Source organism: Ovis canadensis, chromosome 11 (genome assembly GCF_042477335.2).
Source record: "Ovis canadensis isolate MfBH-ARS-UI-01 breed Bighorn chromosome 11, ARS-UI_OviCan_v2, whole genome shotgun sequence".
NCBI lineage: Eukaryota > Metazoa > Chordata > Mammalia > Artiodactyla > Bovidae > Ovis > Ovis canadensis.
In genome coordinates, this window is record NC_091255.1 from 14,117,559 (window position 1) to 14,139,831 (window position 22,273).

At 44.6% G+C, this 22,273-nt stretch overlaps 1 protein-coding gene and 1 long non-coding RNA gene across 6 annotated transcripts in view; one reads left to right on the top strand and one right to left on the bottom strand.

Annotated features, from left to right (window-relative positions):
• MMD (monocyte to macrophage differentiation associated) overlaps positions 1-18,479 on the bottom strand; it is a 40,474-nt gene extending 21,995 nt beyond the window's left edge. For 3 of the 5 annotated variants that reach the window (XM_069602529.1, XM_069602528.1, XM_069602527.1), the window contains exons 1-4: positions 18,170-18,476; positions 9,869-9,950; positions 4,846-5,006; positions 1,325-1,399 (exon numbers count right to left, since the gene is read on the bottom strand). In XM_069602529.1, the coding sequence (XP_069458630.1) occupies positions 1,325-1,399; positions 4,846-5,006; positions 9,869-9,950; positions 18,170-18,195 (344 nt within the window). In that variant the 5' untranslated portion in view covers positions 18,196-18,476. Of the gene's footprint in view, positions 1-1,324; positions 1,400-4,845; positions 5,007-9,185; positions 9,340-9,868; positions 9,951-18,169 lie in introns of all 5 variants that reach the window. The other 2 variants (XM_069602526.1, XM_069602525.1) reach the window with 2 other exon arrangements.
• Positions 18,480-18,713: 234 nt separating this feature from the next.
• LOC138447132 (uncharacterized) lies at positions 18,714-21,407 on the top strand. The gene is made up of 3 exons (XR_011259685.1): positions 18,714-18,920; positions 19,643-19,795; positions 21,071-21,407. It is a non-coding gene; the product is annotated as an uncharacterized lncRNA (long non-coding RNA).
• Positions 21,408-22,273: the final 866 nt, after the last annotated feature.

Here is a 22,273-nt window from a genome sequence, read left to right on the forward strand (position 1 = left end):
GTGAGCCCCAGCGCACCGCGACCCGCGACTTTCCTGATGAGGCGGGCTGCTGCAGAGGCCACTCGCCTTCTCATTCTGGACTGCATCCCCGAGAGCAGACTGTTTACCAAGATTACTGAGAACAAAACCCTCAACCGGATCACACACACGCACACAATGGACACCTACTACACAGACCAAGTATCTCTGCCAAGAGAAAACGTCAGAAGAATTAGCCCAACATATGTCATGCGAGATACTTTGCTAGAATTTAACCATGGACTCCTGTGAAGCCTGAACTTAAAATGCTACAAATTCATCTGTACTAAATTCAGATTAAGAATAGAAAAAAATGTGATTCTGAATCACTATTACTACAAAATTAATATTTCCAAATGGAAAAGGTACCATCTGCGTATCGAAGACTTACATGTGAACAAACTGTTTACTGTAATATTTGTTTCCTCAGTCTACATTTAAATTTTTTATTTATTTTAAATTGAGGTATACTTCACAAAAGCCTCCAAGTATCCTCGCTCCAACATGATGCAGACCTATAATTTAGTAACAGGTACTGGGGAGAGACATCCCTTACTTCTTACTACAACACATAATTAAGTTTCTTTTGAATGATGGATGCCACATTAGTCAGAATCCAGAGACTGGCTGTTTGTAATGACTATGGTAGTTGATGGCATAATATGAATTTCCGAGTGGTTAAAACTGGACCATACCGTGGTAGCGGAAAACTAATTTTTCTTTAATTATGGATTCAAAACAGCAAAAGACTCTATCTTGTCTATACCAAAAAGACAGGAAGAACCAGGACACTGAACTGAACACCAGGCATTTAAAATAGCTAACTAATTAGGCTAGCTCTCTTATTCATATAGCTGAAGAAATGAGAGACGCACTCCATATATAGTAGCTACTGCACTGTGAAGACAAGCAGTATGAATTTCAAAAGTTAGCTTGTTTTCTTTACATATATATTTATAGTGTTTCCATTTAAACAATTAGATGTCCAAGTATTCTGAGTAGCAGAACCACAGAGAAAGAACATGGAAGGCAAAGGGAACGTATTTCCAAAGTGAGCATGCTACCTGCACACGGCTTTGCAGCACTTCTATCAACAGTCCAGTGCAGACATGTATTCTGAGCGTCAGCAACATTCTCTCCTTAAAATCTGCAATCTGACTCCAGCAAAGAAAAATGGGAAAGGAAAAAAACCCATGTCTGTATGCTTTTGGGGGTGGGGAGCAGGGACAGGAAGACAGGAGGGAAGAAAGACTGAGAAGTCTCTCATAGAAATGCTGTCTTCAGAAAGAGGAAAACTGTATCTTACCATGGAGCGTAAGACGCAGCGATGAAGAAATAGATGACCATTCTATCGCACATGTGAAAGCAATGCTCCACTGTCCTGTGGGGGGAAACGCATTAGACAAGTTTTCAGAAAATTTTAAGACTGGAAGTAGGGGTTATCACTCTGCTATGCCACAACAGCCACTCTTGTTCTTAGTTCTCATGGCATACATAAATAGGCTTTCAAAGTCACACGGCTTTTTTTTAATAAGATGAAGCCACAAATAAAAGCTTTATTATTAAATGACACATACCGATGATCCTCTCCATGTAAGAACCCCACAACAATCAGAAACTCTGAAATTGTTGAACAATAACAAGCAAAATCTGTGCTTTCTGATGTTTTCCATTTCTTTTAGATCTTAACTAATAGGAAAATGAAGTTCCCTGAGGGCAGACCACCTCTCAACCCCTATCATGGTGCAGGGCGCAAACCCGTGAGGGCTCAGGAAAATACTCCCTAAAGCCACAGTCTTTTTAGAAGGTCTCTGAAGCAGCCTTTACTCCAAGTACCTTCATGCAGACAGTAAGTTGCAATAAAGCAAATTTAGAAACTAATTTAGGAACAGCAACGACACAAACAAAGGGGCAAAAAAAAAAAAAACAACGTTATCTGCTGTCAAGAGGGTAGCCACCTGCGCTTCTAAGCAAGTGTTCTCCTTCTACAACTGGAGGGTCAGGAAGTGTACAACGATCTGGCTCCCTGAGGTCTATTCACAGAGCAGGTAAGACAGGATCTGCCCTTCACTGAGGGAACGTAAAAAGTACAGACACACTGCACTGTCTTTAATCCACTTCCAGCCCAAGTGGCGGACACGACAGCTTGGTGGCCCACCAGCATTAGACCCGCCTCAGCACACACACAGCGGTGGCCAGGGCGGGCGAGGGTGTTCAGCCAGTCAGTGCTGGTCACTACGTTAATGTTCTCAAGCCTGACTGCCTTTCAGAATCGCCCGAGTCACAAACTCCAGGCCAGAAGATCCTGACTTAAGAGGGCTAGAAGATGAGGCAGAAGGTGGAGGGAAGAGGGGAATCTCTTAACTGCTTGGACGACTGTGATTCTGAGCCAGCTCTGGGCCTTGCTAATTCTGCTTTCCAGACGGTGGCAGCACCCAAAGTCAAGCTGCAGCTTGTTCAAGACCCACCCCCCAGGGACTGCCCTGCCGGCCCAGGGCTGAGACTCCATGCTGCCAGCGCGCGGGGCTGGGCGCGAGCCCTGGCGTGAGAACTAGACCCCCCGCCCCCCGCCCGCCACAACTAAGAGTTCCTCTGTGGCAGCTAACACCTGGTGCAGCCAAAAAAATAATAAATAAATTAAATATTTAAAAAATAAAACCCCACCACCCGCCTGACTCACCCTCCTCACAGGTAAACCAGAAACAACAACATCTCTATCAGAGCATGTATGAGCATTAAATGAGACCACGTAGCCATGTGATTAGCACAGCACCCAACACATAGTAGGCACTTAACCAATGCTCATTCCCTCCCCTCTTTTACTTAAATTAAGGATATACTGGGATATTTTTAAGAATGCAATTAAAATAAAAAAATTAAAAAAAATTAATGCAGAGCAAAACTCCACCCATAGCTTAGGATTCCAGCAGTGCTATTCCAAGGTTCAAGAGAGACTGGTTTCTCTCACACCTTCTTCCCAGGCCTTGGCAGGGAGCCCCTGAATACTGAAGCAGGTACCTGCAACTCTTTTTACTGATTCAGAAATCTAAACAGCAAAGCCAAGTCAGACAAGGCAATCGCAGGCACTGCACTGTGCCAAAAAGATAATGAAGTGCTCTGGCCTCTGCGACAGTGTCCTGAAGAGTCAGGACAGGTACTTTTGAGGCTTGCTTCTGAGTGAGTCCCAGGGCTCCATCATGATTCAACGCTGTGGTTTTATTTTAAGCTCAGGGAACTGTCAGCTTCTGGGTGAAGGTAGCAGACTACAAACTGTAAGCAATAACGTGAAGGGTGTGGTGGAAGTAAACCTCACGACAGGAGTCAGAGCACCTGGGGCGATCAGATTCTGCTGGTATCAATGACGGGCAAGTTAGGACGCTTCTCTGGGTCTCAGTTTCCCCAGGTGAAAATGATGGGGTTTGGATTACATGTTCCTTAAGGATCCTTCTCAGAGAAGGCAATGGCACCCCACTCCAGTACTCTTGCCTGGAAAATCCTATGGACGGAGGAGCCTGGTGGGCTGCAGTCCATGGGGTCACTGAGGGTCAGACACGACTTCACTTTCACTTTTCACTTTCATGCATTGGAGAAGGAAATGGCAACCCACTCCAGTGTTCTTGCCTGGAGAATCCCAGGGACAGGGGAGCCTGGTGGGCTGCCATCTATGGGGTTGCCTGGAGTCAGACACAACTGAAGTGACTTAGCAGCAGCAAGGAGCCTTCTGGTTTTAAACTCTGATCTTTAAATGTGAGGAAACTAATAATCATCTCATCACTAGCAGAATCCCAAATCCTGCTTTTAAATAAAGCCTATCTTTTTAATGTTAGATTGTCCAAATAGCTTGAGATTTCTTTGAACATTCTGTAACACCAAAAATTACCTTCTAATATTACACTAAATCACTTTTGGTCTGCTCTAAATCCTCCTTTCTGGCCCTTAGGGGTTGTGTGGAATCCATTTCATAAGCAACTAAATAGTGTGCTCTACCTCTGTAGTCCCCCAAACTAACTCTTTTTACTCAAAGGATGATTGCTTTTATGTTCTTCTTGCTGGGAGGTGAGGGACCACTGTATTCTTTGGAAAGCATTTAATAGCTAATAAGCAGCAACATATGTGAGTTTTGTTTGAGTAGATACACTGGATCCAATTCTGAAAGCTGAACTTCGCAGAACAGTAGCCTGAGCTGTAATATACCTGCAGTAGCGGCAGTGATTCTAATTTTCAGTCATTCTCATACGCATCATCTCGTTCACCCATCACTACAGCCCACCAGCTGGGCATTACCATTCTCGTTTTAGTGATGAGGAAACTGAGGCTACATGAGGCTAGGCTGCAGGGATGGGACTGGAAAACCCAACTGATGAATCCAAGCCCAGGGTCCTGCCCACCACCCCGCAGCTGCAGTGCAGAACAGGCGTCGGGGTTCCACACTGTCAGTCCTAGGGAAGCAATGTGGGTTTGTTTGGTTGTTGGCTGGTTGGGTTTTATTTCGGCTGTGCAGCAAGGCTTGCAGGATCCCTAATCAGGGAATGAACCTGCGGCTCCAACAGTGAGGGTGCAGAGTCCTAACCAGTGAGCTGCCAGGGAATTCCCAGCCATGTGGTTTTGTCTGTCTTCTGAACAAAGATGCGCTTTTAAAAGATACACATGGGGGTCCTCAAACTCCTTCCAATCCACAGAAAATTTCCTGAACAATGGGACAGCTGAGTCCACCAGGAAGGGAAATGTCCACTCTTTGCCTCAGCTGCCCAAAGCATGCCGGCATGACAGGCCAACCCGAACCAATGATTCTGTGTGACCTGTTGAAACAGCTGCCATTCATGGTACCTTAAGTGACTCTTTTTCCATGCTACAATGTGAAATACTGTGGAAACGATGAAGAGGGCACAGAGGCCCATTCCATAAATCCAAGCTGTTATCTTTTCCCAGCAGTCATCAGAGAGCCGGTGAAGGAGGGCACTGCCCACAATGGCTGGAACAATGAGGAACTGAGAGAGAGGGAAAGAAAAATAAATATTCAGTAAAACACTGAATTGAGAACTGTTAAAAATACCCAGGTTTACGAGGAACAACTTTAGGAAGGTCACTTTAAAACACTCATCTCCTTTCCCGGATAGTTAGAACAAGAACCAGATGAAGCTGATGTTTTGCTGCGCTGAGAACAGGTGCTATGACTAGGGCCCAGAGCCTCTGCCCACAAGTGGGGACACAGTCAGGCAACAAGATTACTCAACAGACGTCCTCTATCCTAATTTTGCTACCAAACACATACCCACATTTCCCAGGGATGACTTGATCTTTAGATAGTCTTTCCCGTTTCCTCAAAGTGCTACTGAAAGCCCAAATTTCAACAAAGGGTAACTAAATGAATCAAATCAGTGTGTATAACGCACATACCACACTCAAATCATCTGTCCAATCATATGTCCCCATTTCTAGTTGGGATGTCTACATTCCACCAGTTTGGGGGCTACTGTAGAATGAAAGCAGTGAAAAGGTCTTTGGGTTAGCTCATTTTCTGAGATTCATTTACCTATTTGGCTGTGCCAGATCTTGGTTGCAGCATGTGAGATCTAGTTTCCCAACCAAGGACTGAACTCAGGCGCCCTGCACTGGGAGGATGGAACCTCAGACATGGGGCCACCAGGGAAGTTCCCAGGTTATTTCATTTTTAACAGCACCTTTCAAGTAGACAAAGGTAATCCACTCCTACAGAGTCAAATGATTTTAAGAGACTAGAATCTTAAGGGGGAATTTTGCGTTTACACTATATTTTACACTACATATGGACGCAAAGTGCAAAGTCTAGTCATAACAGTATGACTAATAAACATTTTATAATAATAGAAATCGACAGAAGAAATAAACTACTTTATTAGATACCAGAATAAACATACCTGGCAAAGAATGCAAACTTTAGAAATCTCATCTACTTTTGTCTCCAACACCTGCGTTTTCTCTCTTGCAACAGAATATTAAATCCTCCAGATAGGATCAGCACTGAATTTCAATGCCGGTTACAATGGCTTAGAACAAAATGTGATAATTAAGGACAACAAAGTAAGTTTTTCATAAAACAAAATTTATTTTGAGATTATGTCCTTTCTAATTTTTTTAATGTTAAAGTATCTTCCTGTTAATGAAAATTAGATGGAAGTTTTTCGTTTTGTCGTTTTTAGAAATTTTAATGCTCTCTGGAATCCAAAAATCAGGGATACAGTTTAATAAGTTTAATAAGATGACATTTTCTGTTCTGAAAAAATTAATGTGTATGTTTTGTCAGTTTTCCCTTAACTTTGGTTTATATAAGTGTTCCTGATGACCATCCAGGAGAGATAAACTAAAGGATTATTCAGGTCTATTTCAAGAAAATATTATTCTTAAAGGTGATCTGTGCATCTCAACAACCAAACAATTATATTTAAATGCTCAGTATTATGCTGAATAATAAGCACTTCACTGGTTACTTTTATAGGTCACTATTTTGAAAACTATCAGGACACTATTTTTCTAACTTTTATCAGTACTTTGCAGTTGGTAAATGGATACAATGATGGATATATACTGGAACAATAAGTGAAAGAAAAGGCCATAAGAGCTGTCATTCAAACTTTATCTCCCTTATATCCTAATTCTGACCTAGATTTAAATACATACACACACACGCTTATTTTCTTAAGGGCCTGTGGACAGTTATCTTAAGAAATAACTTTACTTTTAGCTCTGTTAAATCCATCAGACATTCAGTTAAGAATAAAAAATGGAAACAACCCAAATGTCTATCAAAAGATGAGTGGATAAAGAAGGTGGGATATGTATAAACATACACACATACATACATATATACATACACACGCACATAACAGAATGTTACTCAGTCCTAAAAAAATGAAATATTGCCAATGTGCAGCAATATGGAGGGACCTAGAGATTATCATACTAAGTGAAGTAAGTCAAAGAAATATATGATATCATTTATATGTGAAATCTAAAAAATAAAATGGATGAATCTATATACAAAGCAGAAACAGACTCACAGACATGGAAAATAAACATGGCAACCAAAGGGGAAGGGGTTGGGGGAAGGAAGGGGGATAAATTAGCACTATGGGATTAACAAATACACACTGCTAGACAAGACAGAAAAGCTCAAGTTTTACTGTATAGCGGAGGGAACTATATCCAATATCTTATAATAACCTATAATGAAAAAGCTGGCTTAAAAGTCAACAGTCAAAAAATGAACATCATGGCATCTGGTCCCATCACTTCATGGCAAATAGAAGGAGAAAAAGTGGAAACAGGGACAGATTTTATTTTCTTGGTCTCAAAATCACTGCGGACAGTGAATGCAGTCATGATTTAAGACACTTGTGCCTTGGAAAGAAAGCTATGACGACTCTAGACAGTATTTAAAAGCAGAGACATCACTTTGCTGACAAAGGTCTGTATAATCAAGGCTATGGTTTTTCCAGTAGTCATGTATGGATGTCAGAGTTGGACCATAAAGAAGGCTGAGCACTGAAAAATAGATGCTTTCAAACCGCGGTACTGGGTAAGACTCTTCAGAGTCCCTTATACTGTAAGGAGATCAAACCAGTCAATCCTAAAAGAAATCAATCCTGAATATTCATTGGAAGGACTGATGCTGAAACTGAAGCTGCAATACCTTGGCTACCTGATGCGAAGAGCCAACTCATTGAAAAAGCCCTGATGTTGGGAAGACTAAAGGGCAAGGAAGAGTGGCAGAGGATGAGACAGCCAGACGGCATCACTGACTCAACGGACATGAGTGTGAGCAAACTCTGGGAGACAGTGAAGGACAGGGAAACCATGGGGTCACAAGGAGTCAGACACGACTTAGTGACGGAACAACAACAAATGAAAAGTAATCAGAAAAATGTATATGTATGTATATACAAAGAAACTGTCATAATATTTTAAATCAACTACACTTCAATTAAAAAAAAATAAAAGATGGCTATCTAGAAAGTACAGCTAACAATCAAATTAGGCTGTGCATGACTCTAAACATTTTGACCCTCTGGTGTTGTGAAGCTCACCCACAAAGTGTGTGTCATTAATGCAAAGACAGGGGTCAGCTCAAGTCTAGAGAATTTCCCCAAATCCTTCCTGCCCTGAGAATCTAAGCCGCAGGTCCAGGGAGACTGTCCAGTAGTGAGGTTACTCCAGATTTCATTACTGAAGAAGCCCTTTAACGGAATCCAGGGCAAGCATGTACAAACAGAGTAGGTAGGAACTCTTTTCTGAAGAAAAAATATTCAGCAAGATTTCAGCATTTTAATTATTTACATAAAAATCTTTTGAGCACCTAGAGAAAAAGGACAGTGATAAAAGAGAATAACATTTTGATACCACAAATAACACTTGAATTCTACTACTATAATACTAGGGGCATGGCAACCCACTCCAGTATTCTCGCTTGGAGAATTCCACGGACAGAAGAGCCTGGTGGGCTTCAGTCCATGGAGACTCAGAGAGTGGGACACAACTGAGCGACTAACACTTTCCCTTCACTTCTCTATAATACACAGAACTAATACTTGAGAAAGTTTGATTTCTGCTAAGCAATGACCAGACAGCACTGTTCCACTAGAGTTCAAGGGAATCTACCAAAAACTAGTTTATTTCAGGTTTACTTGGCATCATGTTCCTTTATAGAAATCAGACTATTCTTTGCAGAAGGGGCTTAAAGAAATGAAAAGGCACAACTTGAATTCAAGCAAATTTTATTCCAGTAATATTTATGTGTAACCTACCTACATATTATACTAACACTGTCTAAGATAACTGAATTAGCCTGTTCTAAACACTCTTCACTAAAGAGATAAATTGATCTACTCTATCTCTTATCTTCAGACTATAGACCAGCCACCATTTTCCCCTCAAAAAATTTCACTGGATGCAATTTTCAAAGGGAATAATGAAATCATAGATAAAAGGAAGTTTATAATGACACAAGAAAATGCCAATAAAATGAAATCAATAGGGCAACTATGAAAATACACACATAAACACAAACCCTGGGCTTCCCTGGTGGGTCAGATGGTAAAGAGTCTGCCTGCAATGCGGCAGACCTGAGTTCAGTCCCTGGGTCAGAACGATCCCCTGGAGAAGGAAAAGGCAACCCACTCCAGTATTCTTGCCTGGAAAATTCCATGGACGGAGGAGTCTGGCGGGCTACAGTCCATGGGGTCACAAAGAGTCGGATATGACTGAGCAACTTCACTTTCTAGGTAGTTTTGCTTTTCTTATGTATTCTTCAGTATTTTCCATTTTTCTTAAAATGAACAGGCTTTGCTTTTAGAAGGAAGAAAAAACTGAATTCAGGAATTAAACTTTTCTTTTACAGTAAGGACTAACATCTGCTCTGAGAAGAAATGACGATCGTGGGGATGGGAAGGATGTGGCTACCTGTTTTAGGAGATCACTGAGGGGAAAAAAATCTTTCTCAGCAAATGGTGAACACTTCTTGCTAAATGAACACAGCTGACTATCTTGAAAAGGTAATTTATTTCATTCTAGGGGTGACAGTCTTTATAAATAATTTCCTTTGCTTTTTCTTATAACTAAACACTTATTTTCTTTCAAAGAAGGTCTTATCTGAGAAGGCAAATTCAGGATCAACAGAGCTGACTGTAGGTCAGAGCACTCAAAGTATCCGACAGGCTCACAGTTTCTGGTGACACGACCTAGTACTGATACGAGGTCAGGAAAGGTCACAGGGATGGCTGAACCGGATTGACGGGGTTGAGATTAAGAGATGATCGCCCTTTCTTCCCACCAGAGCGCTTGGGAAGCACGGAAAAGGCAGGAAGCTTGTACTCACTGCATGCGTGTAACAGTTAGCAGCATGTTCGTAACAAGTCGGCTTGTAGCGGCCATTGGCAGGGGCCCGGTGGTTCATGAACCTGTAGAGACAAAGACATCCCGTGAGAAAAGCTTGGAGCGTGTAAAGAATGGTGGGAAAGCTCGTCAGAGTTTGCCTGGTCTATTCTAACTGAAGAGCTGACTGCTGGAAATACCTAGTTACTGGAACAAAACCGAAGCCACAGAGCTGTTGTAAACTGAACCGAAGCCTTGGTCTAAAGTGCATGCCCTAGTTAACCGGATTCAATACTCTTTCCGTTCATTCAAAAAAAAACCTTCTACCAACCAAAAGCAAACAAAGCTCATATCTATCCCCTTCAACTGGGATACTTAATAAAAAATGGCACAACCAAATCTGAAATTTAAAAGAAAAAAAAAAATCAAGGTCATTTTCCTAAACTTTACAAATACCAGTAACCAACATTTAATGTGAATTCAATGCACTTGAAAGTTCCTATTTTCTCTCTCAAAATGTATAAAGCTTTATACATGTAGATCTTTAAATGCTCCATCCCATTATTAGCAGGGCTGCCAAACTAGTTTCCCTGTATTGCATTACCTGTTCCGGCATCAGACAGCTTAAATAAATGATACTTGGCTGCCTCCAGGCCACTTGAAACAAGAGGTTCATTTTCACCTGCATTCTTCCCGAATTAAAAGAGTTTGCTTCAAAATCTAAATATGTGACCAGTGCCTGACACATTGGCCAGAACTTTCACATGTGCCTGTGCTTAGTCGTTTCTCTTTGTGACCCCATGCACTGTAGCCCTCAGGCTCCTCTGTCCATGGAATTTTCCAGGCAAGAATACTGGGGCAGGTTGCCAGGATCTTCCCAACCCAGGGACTGAACCCTGTACTGGCAGGGTTGCCTCTCGTCTCTTGCCTCTCCTGTACTGGCAGGCGAACTGTTTATCACTGAGCCACCTGGGAAGCCCTAAAGTGTATCTAAACACCAACATTTGGCATGTGTCCCTGACCTGCCTCCTGAGAAACCTGCATGCAGGTCAGGAAACAACAGTTAGAACTGGACATGGAACAACAGACTGGTTCCAAATAGGAAAAGGAGTACGTCAAGGCTGTATATTGTCACCCTGCTTATTTAACTTCTATGCAGAGTACATCATGAGAAACGCTGGGCTGGAAGAAGCACAAGCTGGAATCAAGATTGCCGGGAGAAATATCAATAACCTCAGATATGCAGATGACATCACCCTTATAGCAGAAAGTGAAGAGGAATTAAAAAGCCTCTTGATGAAAGTGAAAGAAGAGAGTGAAAAATTTGGCTTAAAGCTCAACATTCAAAAAACAAAGATCATGGCATCTGGTCCCATCACTTCATGGCAAACAGATGGGGAAACAGTGGAAACAGTGTCAGACTTCAGTTTTTTGGGCTCTAAAATCACTGCCAAGGGTGACTGCAGCCATGAAATTAAAAGACGCTTACTCCTTAGAAGGAAAGTTATGACCAACCTAGACAGCATATTCAAAAGCAGAGACATTACTTTGCCAACAGAGGTCCACCTAGTCAAGGCTATGGTTTTTCCAGTGGTTATTTATGGATGTGAGAGTTGGACTGTGAAGAAAGCTGAGCACTGAAGAATTGATACTTTTGAACTCTGTTGTTGGAGAAGACTCTTGAGAGTCCCTTGGACTGCAAGGAGATCCAACCAGTCCATTCTAAAGGAGATCAGTCCTGGGTGTTCATTGGAAGGAGTGATGCTGAAGCTGAAACTCCAGTACTTTGGCCATCTCATGCGAAGAGCTGACTCACTGGAAAAGACTCTGTGATGCTGGGAAGGATTGGGGGCAGGAGGAGAAGGGGACGACAGAGGATGAGATAGCTGGATGGCATTACCGACTCAATGGACATGAGTTTGAGTGAACTCCGGGAGCTGGTGATGGACAGGGAGGCCTGGTGTGCTATTATTCATGGGGTCGCAAAGGGTCGGACACAACTGAGACTGAACTAAACTGAACTGATGGTCTATACCATACAGATAGACATATGTCCATGTTCCATTCCCTCCCTGGGCTAATTTTGTGGCAACAGGCAAAGCAGTGCAAAGCTCCAGTACCACTGGGCATGAAAGAGAAACAGCTGCCTTCTACTTCAGTGTGTGGGTGAGGATCCCCCCAGCCCTAGTTCACACCCCTGCCATGTTTGACCAAGGAGTCTGGTTTAATCTGTGTGTTCTTTGGAAGGAGTGAGATATAAGCTCAGGAAGATAAAAAGGCAGCTGTCTGAAAGAAGCAGATGCAGAGAACACAGTGGTAAGAAAGCCCTGCTGGCTTTCAGGTCTGAGAGCCCTGCTGGCTTTCAGGTCTGAGCATTCAAGCAGCACTCCTGGGCCTGGGGCCTGCAAGATGTCAACAGGCTTTACACAATAGTGTAGGTTTTTGCTTGAGTTAGTTTAAGGGGGTGTGGGTAGGAGGCGGAGACTTTGTTACTCATCACTAATGAGATCTGACTAGTAATGTCTTATCAATTAACATGATGGAAAAACGGTACCAGGCTAAACCAAATGGCACAGACAGGTTGCCAAAAACAGACTAAAACATGTGGCCAAGCAATTCCAAACAGTGTCCAGTTTATGAACAAAAGACCAGCCAACACTTTCTCCTCGAATTAAAGAAGGGCCTGGTATCCCTAGAGCAAATGAGTAAAGATCAAGTGGCAGTCCCTGCCAACCCAATATAGAAAGTTCGAGTGGAAGATCCCCTAGGGAATGGATTTGGCACTATGAAGACACCTTCCCTGGAATACCAATGGGCAGATACCTAACTGACATGCAAAAGATACACATACTGAATAGGATTCATCACATGGCTTGGAAACTGTTAGAGAGAAATGTACAGTTAACAGCTTCAGAATTATTCCAAGATATTCTCACACATAGATAAATAAATCTTTTCTCCCCTGACAATCCTTTAAATAATTTCACTAATTTCCTAAGGGACTAGAGTGTTGCTATACGGCAGTTATTAGTAAAAAGGAAAATAATTACACTCTTGGGAAGGAGGCTTTAAAAGTGTCCCCAGCATTCAAGGGCCTACCAGATGATCAGCCTGAGACATAACGACAGGGTATGGGGTAAGTAAGTAGCATACCCCATTAGGAATTGTAAAGGGTAAAGAGTAAGGCTCCACGGTGGCTGAGGGTAGATTAAATTGTAAGCACTCTGTGCAGGGCACGCTCAGGAGGGTTTGTCCACCCACCACCAGCCTGCAGGCTAAAATAGCAATTTGTATCTCTGGCAGCCCAATCTAAAAATAGTCAGGCTATAACACAGAGACAGGGATAGACTTTAAAAGCAAGGAAGCGGAGTGGCCATGTGTTTAACATGTTTGTGCCCACCTGGAATCACTCAGGTTAAAAATAAACTCAGAAGTTGCAGAGAAAAATATTCCTCCCATGTGACTTAAGGTAGTTTCTCTTTAAGGGTAGGGGCAAGATTCTGGCAATAAGGAAAGGGAAGAGCAAGTATGCCAGGCACCGTCTGGGGCCCCATGGGATGGTACATGGTTCTGCCAGGAAATTTACATTTTTCCATTTCTCTCTGATACAATCATGTCTCCCATTGCCTCCTGAAGAAATCATTATGAAGAAATTAGTCACCCAAGACCTACATGAAAAGCAGATGTAAAATGCAAATAACCGCCTGCCCCCTCCACACTGAGGCTATTCTCTTTGCCCCAAAAAGAATGAGAAAGGGTCTCAAGAGTTATGGGAAACAGCACCCACTTAGGCAAGACACCTCCACTTAAAGCAAAGCCGTCCTGATGGTCATCCAATGCTAGAAAACATTCTAACAGTGGGTGTGTTGCCCATGCCACAACAACAGAAGCCCCCCAACCAAGTGTCACAACTAGAGAAAGCCAAAGCGTGCATGCTAAGTCACTTCAGTTGTCCGGACTCTGTGACTCTATAGACCATAGCCCGCCAGGCTCCTCTGTCCATGGGATTCTCCAGGCAAGAATACTGGAGTGGGTCGCAGTGTCCTCCTCCAGGGCATCTTCCTGACCCAGAGACTGAACCCGTGTCTCTTAGGTTTCCTGCACTGGTAGGTGGGTTCTTTACCAGTAGTGTCTCATGGGAAGCCTGGAGGAAGCCCCTGTGCCTCAAGAAAGCGCGCACATGCTACAGCGAAGATACTGCACAGCCTCCCCACCATCACCGCAAAGTTTTAGTCCAAAACAGTGCCTAAGGTCTGAAGGCAAATCCGCAACGCACCATCAGACCGCAGAGCCTGAAATCAAATCTCAGACGTTGTCCTAAATTCCTCTGTTTCCCCATACTCCAAATACAAGTACTGTCTGTGCTATCTTCAAAATATATTCCCAAACAGTCCCAGTCTCCAGTTTCAAAGTTACTATCTTAAATCAAGACATCGACTCCTCTGGTCTGTAAACAAAGGCTCTGGTCTCCCTGCCTGCCCGCACATGGACTCTCTTCTTTACCCAGCAGCCACGAGTCTGTTAACACCAGATCATGTCACACGTTAAGCCCAGCTTAAAACCTGTCTGGCTTCCCAAAGTGCTTGGGAACAGGGCCTTCTCTGCAGGCCACAAGCCGTCCCAACTTCTCCAGCCGGGGGCTCCCTTCCTCTCCTCTCCCCCTCAGGCCAATCACAGCCTTTCTGCTCCTCCAACCAACCAGGCCTGATCTGACTCAGAGCATCTGTGTTTGCTGTTTATGTCTGCCCAGAACATTCTCCTCCAGTGTGCCCAGCTCTCCTCTCACCTGTCAAACTCGGCTCAACCATCCTACCTAAAGTATCCATTCAGCAGAGCCCGTATCATAATTAGTAAGAACTGGACTTTTTGAACTTGTTTATTTCATCTTCCCCCACTGTAAAGTGAATTCCATGAAGGCTGCCTTGTCTATCTTTTCATTTCCAGTCCCAACACAAAGTCCAGCTGATTGTTGGAGATTAATAAATAAGTGTTGAATGAGAACAAAAAGACAGACATTTTGCCTGCTGTTGAAGTATTTTATTATCCTAACAGAGAGATCCTGTCGTCAGTTAGTTTCACTGGGGATTTCTGTATGCAACAAAAACAGGCAGTCTTAGACCCAAGAGAATCCTCAATCTTGTGAGAACAAAATGCACAAAGGACAAGACCATGAACATTTCAGGGGCTCCTTCAACATCATTCGATGGGGCAACAGAACTGATCCCTACATAGAACCCTACTATTAATATTAGCTGTCCTGTATGAATAAGCATGATGTCTAGGAAAAAGTGTCTGCGGCCAGAGGTCGTGATAGTGGTGGCAGACACTTAATTACTAAGTAAGGGAAATGGCACAAATAAAGAAACAACTTCAGTGTTCACTGAATCGGTGTATGATTCGATGCTCTGAGAACTTGAAACAAAAAGGCAACAGGCGGCACTGCAGCACTTCCTAATGCTTCAGAATAAGACCCCTTACCACACACTCGATTTGAAACTAACCAGTGGTCACCAGGCTGGAGCTAAGGAAAGCAGTATCCTTTTCCTTGGATTTCTGGCTGCCAGGCTAGAGAAACGAGCACACACCAACAGCACACTTTAGAAGCTCTGGGTTCTAGGCCTCTGTGCTATCGCACAGATGTGTGTAGGCGGGGAGACAGAGGCAAATGGCTGCATGAGTGGTGGAAAGGGACATGAACCCTCTGTCTGCCCCGTTCTAGCTGTGTGATGATGGCAGGCTCTCTTTTTATTCTCTAAAGCTCTTCTATTAAATGGGTAAAAAGTTTGCCTTTCAGGGTTACAGTTAGGGATGAGATGAGTTACCTACAAATACCCAGCTACTGCCTGGCACCAATAGGTACTCAATAAATGTCAGCAAGTATTCTAATCAGTCAGAGATGCTGTGAAAGGGAGAGAATGACTCTGTGCAGTGTGGAGGTGGAATCAAGTGTAAAAGGGATACAGCACAAAAGATAAAAGGCGTCCCAGTAGGATTTTTCACATCCTAAGATTTTGGAGAAGCCATGCCTGCATAAAGCCCTCCACTTACTACACCAGGTTAGGCGTCCTTACAGCTCTTCTCCACATGGTAGAGCTCTGGAAGTTGATCCAAAGCCACAGTGACCGCCAAGTTTCCATTATGAACAAACCAGCAGGGTGTTCAAGTTTTCTTATAAGTTAGACATAGCCACAAAGGATGGCCTAATGAAATGTTTTTACTGCAGTCAAATGCTCTTCAATGGAGTCCTGGTGGATCTATCAGAAGGAACACATGGGGTCAAAGATAAGTGTGTTCCTCTCTCTAGTTCCTCTGTCATTTACAACCTGTAACTTTCCTAAATGCGCACAAGATGGATAACAAACACAGCTTTCAAGAGGTGCAGAACAGTACTCTCAGTATGTTAATGTATAGACCACAATATACTTATTTGCAGACTTTATTTCTAAGTTCAAATTGATTTATAGAAATATCTTTCCAAACAAGAAATTATGGGATCATTCATTCTGCAAAGAAAATCAGGGCAGGTCTAGATGTCATCAAGGAAATAACTTAAATATCCACTGACATTGTGCAGTTGCTGCGGAAATTACAATGTCTATGCTATACCGAAAGAAAATGCCTGTATTTTTAATTTTTAAATGAATGGAGTAGAGCGCAAAATCACATTACAACTGTGATAATAAGAACTGGACAGATCAGTGTCCAGCAAAAAAGAAGAGTTCAATCAGCTGAGATGGTAGGATCTTAAATAAAGATGTGCTTGTTTTTCATTTCTCTTAATACTGCTAATGTTTGCTCAACAAACAATAACACAAGTCCCTTTTTTTCCTTCTTTTTCAGAAGAAAACCTAGAAGGATAGAAAAGAAATAGAACTCTTTAACAAAAACCGGTAAATGCACAGAAGACTGCCACTGTTCCCGGAAAACAGGAAGAGCACAGATGTGCAGAGAAGTAAAACCAAATTAAACAAACCACACATACAGGGTTTTGCCAGCCATTGCTGAACCTGGTGTTACATCCTCCCTTAAAGCCCCTCCAGTCCTCATGGCTGACTTCATGTTCTAAAGCCGGAACATCACGGTTCCTTTTTGCCTTCGGAAGAACTGATATGATGTTCCCATTAGGCGAACACTGCCAGGCATTCAACACACTGAGTGATAAGCAATGTTCAAAAGTTAATCCAAGTCTTCACCCTGATCACCCCAACCCTCCCTGTGCAAATGTCGCTCTGGAGAAGGATGAGACCAGCAGAATAGGCAGAGAGGGTTTCTAGGGATTCAAGCATCGGAAAGGAAAAAAACAAAGCGTACTTCAAAATCTTGTAATAAAAAGCAATGCCTAAAAACGCAACAAAAACCTTCAGAGATTTCATGCTTTTTTTTTTTTTTTTTCAAATTCTACTGCACACTAACCTAGCCTGCTCAGGGTGAAGGCCTGGGAGTGGGGATGCCTGCCTGATTCAGACAAAGGGATGGAGAGTTACCACAAACACACGAGAGGTGAACTTTCACCCACTTACACGAAAGAGAATTAGGGGGGGAAAAAAAAAACCCGCAGAGCTTCCTCTCGAATTATGCCCAGCCTCCATTCATTGCTAGATGGCAGGGACCTGGAGTCAGGATTAAGGCCACGGTGTCTCCCCAGGCTGGCGTTCCCACCGGCTCTCCAGCCAAACAGCTTCCGGGGGGGCCTCCTCGGTTCCTCGTTCTCAGGCGCCTCAACTGCAGGTTTTACCGCCCAGAAGCTAACCTGCCCCGGCGCGGTGACCCAAAATAGCACACGCTGGGGCTCTAAGCCCGAGAACCCCGCAGGCAAGGCTAAACCGGCGGAGCCTGCCTCAGTTTCCCCCACCGCACGGCCGTTCAAAGACAAGTGCCGGAAACCCCCAGCACCCCTGCGGGGCAACCTGGCTCGGGTCCGGGCGCCTCGGGGGTCCCCCAAGCCTGGTAAGGGGTGCAGGCCAAGGCTGGGGTCGGAAGATCCGGGGCCGGTGCCCGCGGCTGGCGTTCAGGTCCCCGGAGCAAGCGAGAGGCTGTCCCTGCAGGGCAAAGCTGGGCGGGCAACCGACGCCCCGGGGAAGGCAGCCGGGGTCCGAGGGCTGGGGACTACAGCCTGCAGCGAGCAGCGGGAACCCGGGCCGGCGCGAGACCCGCTCCCGGAGCGGGGGCGCCCGGGGACGGCTGGGCGGGGAGCCCCGGGAGCACGAGAGGAGGACCGGGCGGGGCGCCGGGCCCCCCACGGGCGGAGGCGGGCCCGGGACCCGGTGCCGGCGCAGGCGGCGGGGCCGGGGCGCTGCCCTCTCACCGCTGGAATCGACTCTGGAACCGCATCGATGCTCCTGCTCCTCCGCGGGGGCCTCGAGCTCCGTCTCGTCAGCGCCGGCGTCCGAGCGCGCGGCCCGCAGGAGCTGGGGTGGCTCCGGGGGCCGCCGCGGGCCCGGCGGACCGCTGGACCGGGCAGCGCAGACGGGGCCGGGCCGGGGGTCGGGACCGGGCCAGAGCCAGACGGGGTGCCTAGGGGCGGGAGGGCGGCCCTTAAACGGCCCGGCCGCCTCCCGCCACCTCCCGCCGCCCGGCCCTGCCGCCCCCGGCAGGGAGGCCCCGCCCCGCCCGGCGCCTGGACCCGCCCCCCGCTGCCCGCGCCCCGCCCGCCTGCGTGCTCCCGTGGCCGCCCGCTCGTCACCGCGCCCGGGGGCCAATCAGCGCGCGAGGGGAGCCGCAGCCGCGCTGCCATTCATTCCCGCTGGGGCAGGCGAGGGGCGGGGCCTCCCGGCCGGGGGCGGGGATACAGAAGGGGCGTGGTCTCCCGGCGGGGCGGGAGCCAGAGGGCGGTTCACGGCTTGAGGGGCGGAGTTGGAGCGAGAAGACAGAAGGGCCCGATGACAGGAAGAAAAATGGTAAAGGAGGATGTGAGGCACCGCTCTTGAAAGCGACTGTGGTGAAAACAGCAACAAACAAGGACCTCTGTGCGTGTTCTAGTCCTGACTCTGTGTCTTTCGTTCTTCAGCACTCATTTCTTCATCCCTGCGTTGGTTTATTCCTTCATCATTTTCAAGGTCAGCTACCCTGAGGCTGTTATGCTAGGTTCTGGGGTAGATTTTTTTTTTTTTTGTCATTTTATTTATTTATTTATATTATTAAAAAACATTTTTTTTTACTTTACAATACTGTATTGGTTTTGCCATACATTGCCATGCATGTAGGAATGCTTACATGCAGTCCTTTCATTTATTTGCTTAATCCAAGAAACTTCTAAATAAACCAAAAAGTAGATTTGAATCAGGGTCTTGTGGGAAAAATCTAAATTCAGAGGGCTTCCTGTAAGAGGTTCAAAGAATATTTAATGATGACGATTTTTTTGTTTGTTTTGGGGTAGAGTTTTTGAGATGAACCAAGCTATGTACAATTTTTAATCATCGTCAAAGCCCTCAATGATAGTTTGTTTTTCAATTTTTATATATTTATTTATTTAGTGCTGGGTCTTCATTGCAGTGCAGGCTTTCTCTCGTTGCCCTGAGTGGGGGCCTACTCTCTAGTTGTGTAAGGATTTCTCATGTTGGGGAGCGTGGGCCCTAGGGTACATGGGCTTCAGTAGTTTCTGCCCATAGGCTCAGAAACTTGTGGCGCCTGGGCTTAGTTGCTCCGTGACATGTGGGAACTGACACGGATCAGGGATGGAACCCATGTATCTTGCAATGACAAGCGAATTCTTATCACTGAACCACCAGGGAAGCCCCTGGTTTTATTTTTTCTTTAATTTTTTTTTTTTTTCCCCCAGCTGCATCACATGACCTGTGGGATTCTTATTCCCCAACCTGAGATCAAACCTGTGCCCCTGCAGTGGAAGCCAGGAGTCCCAAACCACCAGACCTCTAGGGAAGTTCCAAATGGCTGATTTCTTGATTCCTTCCCTAGAGATGGCTTCCTCCAGGTATTCTGTCCACACCATCACTGACACCCCAAACTTCAGGCTCTCAAGCAAACAGTAGGTCAGCCTATTAGAAGTGTTTAGTCGACAGACAGTGGCGAACATTGGAAAGCTGAGAAGTAGTTCACCCAAAATTCTGGTTTCTTTTCCTTTAATACCTTCCAAGTTGGCTGGATCTAGAAGGGTGCTTTCCGTGGTTATTTTCATCAGTTTCCCAGGAGATAAGCATTATCTTACTCATTTCACAGATAAGGAGTCTAAGAAGTTTAGAATCTTACCAAAGGCTAAGATTTGTTCCTAGCTTTGTCTGACATTAAAGCCTCAGATCCTTTCAGCCCCAAACTGCCTCTCCTATGTTGTAAAGTTGTATATTTCTTTAATTTTTTTTTCTATAAGTCAGAAAAATGAGCATGGATTGAAGGTTTACTAAACTGCTCTGTCCAGCCACTGGGTTAAATGAATTGGTGGGGGAGGGAAAGGTCACAAAGGAAATAACTAATAAAAACAGATTAAAAAAAATGATATGAAGTAACATAGGGAGGATTGAAAACAATGAAGCAGCAGATGCTAGGTCACATCTAGCAATGGTTTAGGAATGTGCAGGAGACAGACGCTAAGTGTGGTGAGGCTAATTAGGAAATAGGATGCATGAGAGAATGAAGTCTGGAGATGCATTTTTAAAGAGATGATGGGCATGACTTGGCACACATCCTTTTGTAAAGTATAATAGCTTGGAAAGCATAGGAGATGTGGTTAGTATGGGGAAAACTTGTGAATGGCCACCTAGGTTTAGAAACATCATTATGGATGGCATTTACCAAGGTGGGGGAAAATGAGTGAGATAAAAATTAGATCAAATCAGAATAAAATATCTTGACCTATAGTGATCTCTTCCACAGAAATATTGTAGGAATATAATACACAGGAATATTAATAAACTAAAAATGGCTTGTGTAAACAATATGATCACAAAATAAAATCAACCTCATTCTTGGTGACTCGCCCAAGTAAAAGCAATTCTCGAAAGATAAAAACCATGAAAGAGTTTAGAATTAAACACCTGCCCCTCCTCCCTTTTTTACTGAGGTGTCCATTTGAATCTTTGTTGTTGTTTTCATCTTTTTGAGGAGAAGTCCTGAGTATGTTTTTAGAAAAAGGTACCAGATTCAACTTAAAGATTAGCATTTTGAAGTGGAAGAAAACAGAGTTTTCACATTAGCAGGATGTGACATTTTTGTTGAGCTCAGAAATATACTAGTTCTCCTTTCTGGGAAACAGCAGACAACTATTTGCATAGCCTCTGCCTGGAAGAAAGGATTTGCAAAGGAGCAGATGCCAGCTGCAGAGGAATCTCTTGGGAGAACACCTGTCCTGCTTGCTGAGGGCCACAGAGTACCTGACCGGATGCTGACCATACTAGGAAGCACCTGAAACCTAGGCCTTCAGCTGCCATCATCCAATCAGAAAGTAGCAGCTCTGCTGCAGACTATGGCCTCAGATGGCCAAGGAGGTTGCCTGAACTCCTGATTGCAAATCTTATTCTATGACTGGCTTTCAGTGTGTCTCTTTACAAATATGACAATGTAAAGCAATTATTAAAATGTAAATGCTCCCATCCTTTTTTCCCTTGTCTTAGTTCAGTTCTTAGGGTTTTGCCCACATCTCCTTATTGTCTTCGTCCCTACTCCAAGCTGCATATGTTGAAATCCTAATGCTCAATGTGATGGTATTAGTGGGGTGATGGGAGTAGGGGTAAGAGGTGATTAGGTCAACCACTACCCTTATGAATGAGTTTAATGCCCTCATAAAAGAGCCATGAGAGGGATATCTGGCCCCCTTTCATCATGTGAAGAACCAAGTCAGCAGTCTTCAACCCAGAAGAGGGTTTTCATCAGACCCTGATCATTCTGGCAGTCTGATCTTGGACTTCTAGATTCCAGAACCAGAAGAAATGAATGTCTGTGGTTGATAAGCCACCCAGTCTTTTTTTTTTTTTTCTTAATAGCCCAAGTAGACTAAAACCTGACCTTCAAGGAATACCTGTCTCTTTCATGTTCAGTTCCTGCTGCTGCTGCTGCTGCTGCTGCTGCTGCTGCTGCTAAGTCGCATCAGTCGTGTCCGACTCTGTGTGACCCCATAGACGGCAGCCCACCAGGCTCCCCCGTCCCTGGGATTCTCCAGGCAAGAACACTGGAGTGGGTTGCCATTTCTTTCTCCAATGCATGAAGGTGAAAAGAGAAAGTGAAGTCGCTCAGTCATGCCTGACTCTTAGCGACCCCAAGGACTGCAGCCCACCAGGCTCCCCCGTCCCTGGGATTCTCCAGGCAAGAACACTGGAGTGGGTTGCCATTTCCTTCTCTCCTAGACCTTCACAATGAAAACAGCTGGTGAGAACAATGGGAAGAAAGATCTAGAGAGAAAAAAGAGGCCTTGGCAGAGAGGCTATATTGGTATACAAGATGGAAATGAGCGAGAGAAAAA